The sequence below is a fragment of the Sabethes cyaneus genome, chromosome 2 (genome assembly GCF_943734655.1).
Source record: "Sabethes cyaneus chromosome 2, idSabCyanKW18_F2, whole genome shotgun sequence".
In the NCBI taxonomy this organism is placed as follows: Eukaryota; Metazoa; Arthropoda; class Insecta; order Diptera; family Culicidae; genus Sabethes; species Sabethes cyaneus.
The window spans coordinates 103,080,204-103,085,646 of NC_071354.1; the positions used below are offsets into that span (position 1 = coordinate 103,080,204).

The window sequence follows — 5,443 nt, forward strand, 5'->3', positions numbered from 1 at the left end:
TGCAGCGACCACGTTGGTGGTCCCTTGGATTGGAAATCAACCATTTTGAACGCGCCATTCCTCGGTGAACCTCAGTGAACCTTCACCTCGGTGAAGGTGGTTGTCTGATTTACGAGTTGGTCTCCGTAGAGAAAGAACTAAAATGGCAATGCGATCCGTTCGGCTCAATCAGGTTGCAGTCTCGATTCTAGACCAGCGGGAAGAGAAAATTGCTGCTTTCACACCACGCGGCTGCCATCGCCGCTTACGTTGATTTGTTGGCGGCGCGCCGCATGGTTTGCTTGCCATTGCTGCTAACGTCGTCGTGGTCGTCTATTCGCTGAGACTGAGTACTTCTGGAAACTTTCTGTTAGCATCACATCTATCTCGATCGCAACAGTTAGTAGGGAGTAAAAGTGCCAAGTAAAGTGCTTTCTCCCACTCACACGGTAGAGAGGTAGATTGAAATAGGAGAAATCCCCTCTAAAGAAAAAAACCCGATTTAATCCACCTAGTGGTGAAAGGAACCTTTGTTATACCATCTTATATGTCATTTGACATAGGCATTTTCAGTTAAAATATTATTTTTAATTTGTATTTGAATTTGTAATTTTCATAAAACTGACAGAGTCAAATTATATACGCATCACTTTGAACTAAATTCTTATATAAACTGTTACTTAGGCCCAGCCGTTCTCAAGTTATTCAGATGTGAAATCTCAAAATTATCTATTGGAGTCAACACATGCAAAGTATCCGATAACCGTGTAATCGACTTTCACGGATTTGAACCAAATTTTGTCAGATTGTTCATTTTAGGTCAGAAAGCAAAAATCTTAAATTTGGTGCCGATTGATACCTCCATTAGTGGTACGATTAGTGGTAGTACCTCCTTTTTAAAAAAAGACCCGTTTTGTCAAACCTTTTTATTTTTTACTTACAGATAAACCTGGAAATCTCGACCAACATCTCAAAAGGTCCAATGTGCAAATGAGAGATTCTCTTTGCGTTTCTTCTCTTATGCTTATTACGGCGGCATAAATACATTTCAACCCAATTATTCTAAAGGATAAGCTTTCCAATAACACCAGTAACCGTTTCATGCAAAATAGATGCATTCAAGTGCATTTATGCCGCCGTAATAACCGTAAGAGACGAGTCGCAAAGAGAATCTCTCATTTGCACATTGGACCTTTTGGAATGCTGCTCGTCAAATATTAGGTTAAGAAAGAAACTATTTTCACATTCAAATTCCAATTCCAATCGAAAATAGTCGAGTAAAAACTGGCTTTTTTAGTGTTTTGAGCTGGAAATGATCATAAAGAAATCGACACGTCTTCGGAATTTAATTCAACTGTTTGTTAACGCTGTGCTAGTTATCATCCATATGCATCCTAGCGATAAACAATTTTCAGAGTGTATTTTAACCTACTAAATTACTTTATAGAATATAGGAAAGCAATGAAAACATCGTGCACAGAATTTTTGAGCAGAACTGATTTTAAAGTGGCTGTTAGCTTCAGGGTACAATGCTAGCCTAACAAGCCAGTCATTGTATGTTCGAATCTCGACTGATCGGTGTCGCTACAGAGTTAATAGGATCTTTGCCCTAGCCTCGTAATTTTCCTGTACTCTAATAACCGGCTGCGAAGTCTGTCGATAAAGAAGAGTGGCTTTTCGAGATTGATTTGAAATGATGATTTGAAAGATGGTGGACCTATGAGAAAAGTTTTTGATGACATAGGAATCCCTCAGTTTAGTCGTAATGCTTCGAGCATGTTGTGAATCTGAATGCTTTCCGGTTAAAGTTCTGCAGGACGTTTACACCCATGGCTTTGCTTTGCTTGATTTTAAAGTGGTTTCTTCAAACAAATCATTAAATTTCGCAACCAGTAAGAGATAGATAGTTACTATATGCAGCAAAGTTGCTTATTTTAGTGTTCTAGAATTTTTGTGAAGACGCTATTTTTTTGGACGCATGTAAAAAACCAAAATTTGTGTCACCCTATTAGGTGGATTCACGGTCACCCTAAAAGAAGAAGAAAATGTAAGAAAATGTGTTATATTTTATTAATTAACTGCTGCAAAGAAACATCCGTTGAAAAGTTACACATTTTTACTATATTATTCTGTTTTAAAGGTTTAGTCCAATTAAAGGTTTGGTCATTAAGGTTTTCTTGAATAAATTTCATCAATCATTTTTAAATATCTTTTGACCAGTAGAACCAATACTTATGAAATTTGGTAAATACATTTGCAGTGTTAAGACCTCTCGTTTAATACTAAAACAATTGAAACTAGATAAATTATCTTGGTTAAAATCGCTATAAAGTATTGTAAATTTTAACGTGTAACTTCAATTACTCATAACTTTTAAGCTAAAAGTCCAATCAAAAAACCATTCAATAGTGATCTATCCGGCTATATTACCTTTCAAATGAGACTAATAGCGCATAAATCGGCTTGGCCATCTCTGAGAAACAGGCGATAATTATTACCTTGTCAAAACACGTTTTTAAGCATAACTTTTAAACTACTTATTTGTTTTCAATAAAACTTCACGAAAAATTTTATAATTTAGGAAGAGCTTTCATTTGGTACTAAGATCATTGAAATCGGTTGTGTGGTTCCTGAGAAAACCGTGTCACGTAGTTTTCACATTTTTGCTTATAACTTTAAAACGAAACATCGGACTACGAAGCAATTCAATAGTGATATACTAGGCAATAATACCTTTCAAATGAGACTAATAACGCATAAATCGGTTCAGCCATATCCGAGAAACAGGCGATAGAAAATGAGCTGCACACACACACACATACACACACACAGACATTGCTCAGTTCGTCGAGCTCTATCGATTGGTATATGTGATTCGGCCCTCCGGGCCTCGGATCAGTTTTGTGTTTTTCGACCAATTTCTAAACCTTTGTTATATACTATAACAAAGGTAAAAACTAATAAAGAAAAAAGGAAATTGAACAAGATTAATTTTAATCCGTAGGTCTTTTCCGGTGACTGTGAGCCCCCCCCCCCCTCACCTTTAAAGTCTTTCCCCTCCATTTCAAAAACTCGTCATTACTTTCCCCTACCGTCCCTTCATCAATTGTTGAACCACCGTTTCAAAAAATATTAATATATGTTTGATCGCATTTCAAGGTCAAGACTAAAAACATGAGGTTTAGTCTGATCTGATTTGGCCCGCAGCATGCCTATACCTGGACACCGCTGCTGTAAAATGTCGAACAGCGGGAGGACGGATAGCATGATGGCTGAATATACAAACAAAGTGAAATAAATTTACTCATCATTTGCTGACAGTTCACTAGCAGCACTGGCTTTTTAGTATAGTATGTCATATTCTCATATAATAATGCTGCGAAAATGCCTTATTTGTATCCAAACGAACCGTCCATGCTTCGATTTCCGTACATTTTGAGAGTTTTTTTGCACGTTTGGATACGAATAAAGCCATTATCAGCAGCACTATTACATGACAAACTATACTTTTTATCAGTCGACTCGGTCGAGTTACTCGACAAAGTCGCGTCGCGTGTGACTCATATGATTCACAAATTAACAAAACTGGACAACGAATATGGTTCATCAATAATAAAAAAACAGCAGTTCAATGACGCCCGGTTCTGATAAGGAGAAACTCATTTCATTGTAGAGTTTTTGAACCTTCTGCGTAATAGGGGATTTACAGGGAGGCAACGCAAAAACTTCCAATCCGCAACTTAATAGGTGAGAATAACCGGTCCAGATGGAATCCCCCTCGTAGATTTAAATGTATACTGATGGGGAATGACATCAAGCGCAGTTACAAATTTGGCTTAGTTGACGATTCACAATTTCCAGATGAAAGCATATATTTTTCTCAATTATTTTAGCAGAACGTGCTGCGTTTCTTGATCAAAATTAGATAAATGAAATAACTCCAACAATTTAAAATTTGTTTGGATATAGCTGGGAAATAAATTCTTAGTTTTATACCATTTTCACAATGAACTACGGGTTGAAGTTAAATTATTAAGGTCATAGGTATATAAATAATAGTCCATGTAGCGATTACTGTTTCAATCATATGTTGAGAACCGATGCATCGCGATGGTTCTCTTCCGCTCGATATATTTATTAGACAACAAAGTAAATTGAAAACTTATAACCCATCCTGAAACAATTTTGCGAAAGAAAATTATGAAAAAAATTCGGCCATAAACTACACCACTTCTGCGAAATACAAATTCGCACGAAAGTTGACTGTAAATTGGTTTATAGTACACTATAAAACGTAATAAAAAGCAAAAATAATGGGAGTATTAAAATAGAGGAAATAAATGCTTAATTAATAAAAATTGCAATATTTGCTGAAATTGTGATGAACATAACATAATACACAGGAACTGCTATGATGTTGATATAAAGTAATATCGCATGAAAATTACTGACAAAAGGTCACAATAGTTCAGTGGTTGATACCGCAAAAAATAAGGTCAAATCACGAATGCCTCTAAGCTCTTACACTAACTAACGGAAGAAACTCAATTCATGCTCCTAAAATCGTTTTTTGCTTTTTCTTTGAGACTTTTATTTTAGTAGGTACTTTACACATCCATCAGAAAAGTTGTTGATAAAAGCATGATCAGTTTGCTAGTGTTAACACTTGTTACTGCAATCTCACACCGCTGCCTCCAGGGCATTCTCCTTGAGATAGTACGACCAAACCTAAAGAAAGAATTAATTGCGATAATGAAAAAACAGCTTAACTACTTGGTACTTGTTAGACTTACTCTTTTGATTTTCACAATTATAATTTTCGAGCACGCAAGTGTTACCGAATGACAGCGGTTTATCTTTGCTATTCTTCAAACCGGCACAAATTGGTGTATAGTCGAAAGTGCATGCCTTTTGACAAGTACTTTTAGATGGTTTTTCCTTAGCCGGCAGACCTTGAACAATGGCCAGAGTCAAACATGCTAATAAAGATATAAAATTAAGCAAATTTGGTATTGTTACTTTAAAAGGTGCTTGATAAAACAAACCCGCTACAATAATAGCTAATAAACGCATTGTGCCTAGAATTTGTGAAACAGCTAACACATCCGTCTCCGAAGAAGATCCGCGTAGAACTGTGATCTCTAACTTTTGCTTGCATATTTAAAGAACACTACTGCTGGCTGCTGCCAACAATTAACCGTATAGTGTATAATTTTGAAACGCGCGTGATTGAAACACATTGAAATAATAAAGGGGACGGTTTTCTACACATTTCTGTAAAGTGGTAAAGTGACGATTGACGGTCAATCATACCACACTTATACTAATATTTGTAGATGTTTTTGTTTGTTTTTATTTTTCATTCAACACATTTAGGAAAGACTTACAAAATAGGTATATTCCATCAACTGTGACTCAATTGGCTTGTATTGCCATCTAGGGTGGAAATAAATGAGATTTCTGT

At 36.1% G+C, this 5,443-nt stretch overlaps 1 protein-coding gene across 1 annotated transcript; it reads right to left on the minus strand.

The window, feature by feature from the left end:
* Positions 1-3,963: 3,963 nt before the first annotated feature.
* Positions 3,964-5,158, minus strand: LOC128737016 (turripeptide Pal9.2-like). The gene is made up of 3 exons (XM_053831558.1): positions 5,025-5,158; positions 4,773-4,958; positions 3,964-4,707 (listed from the first exon to the last, which is right to left on the minus strand). Exons 1-3 carry the CDS (start codon positions 5,050-5,052, stop codon positions 4,649-4,651), a joined length of 273 nt encoding a protein of 90 aa, XP_053687533.1. The 5' UTR covers positions 5,053-5,158; the 3' UTR covers positions 3,964-4,648.
* Positions 5,159-5,443: the final 285 nt, after the last annotated feature.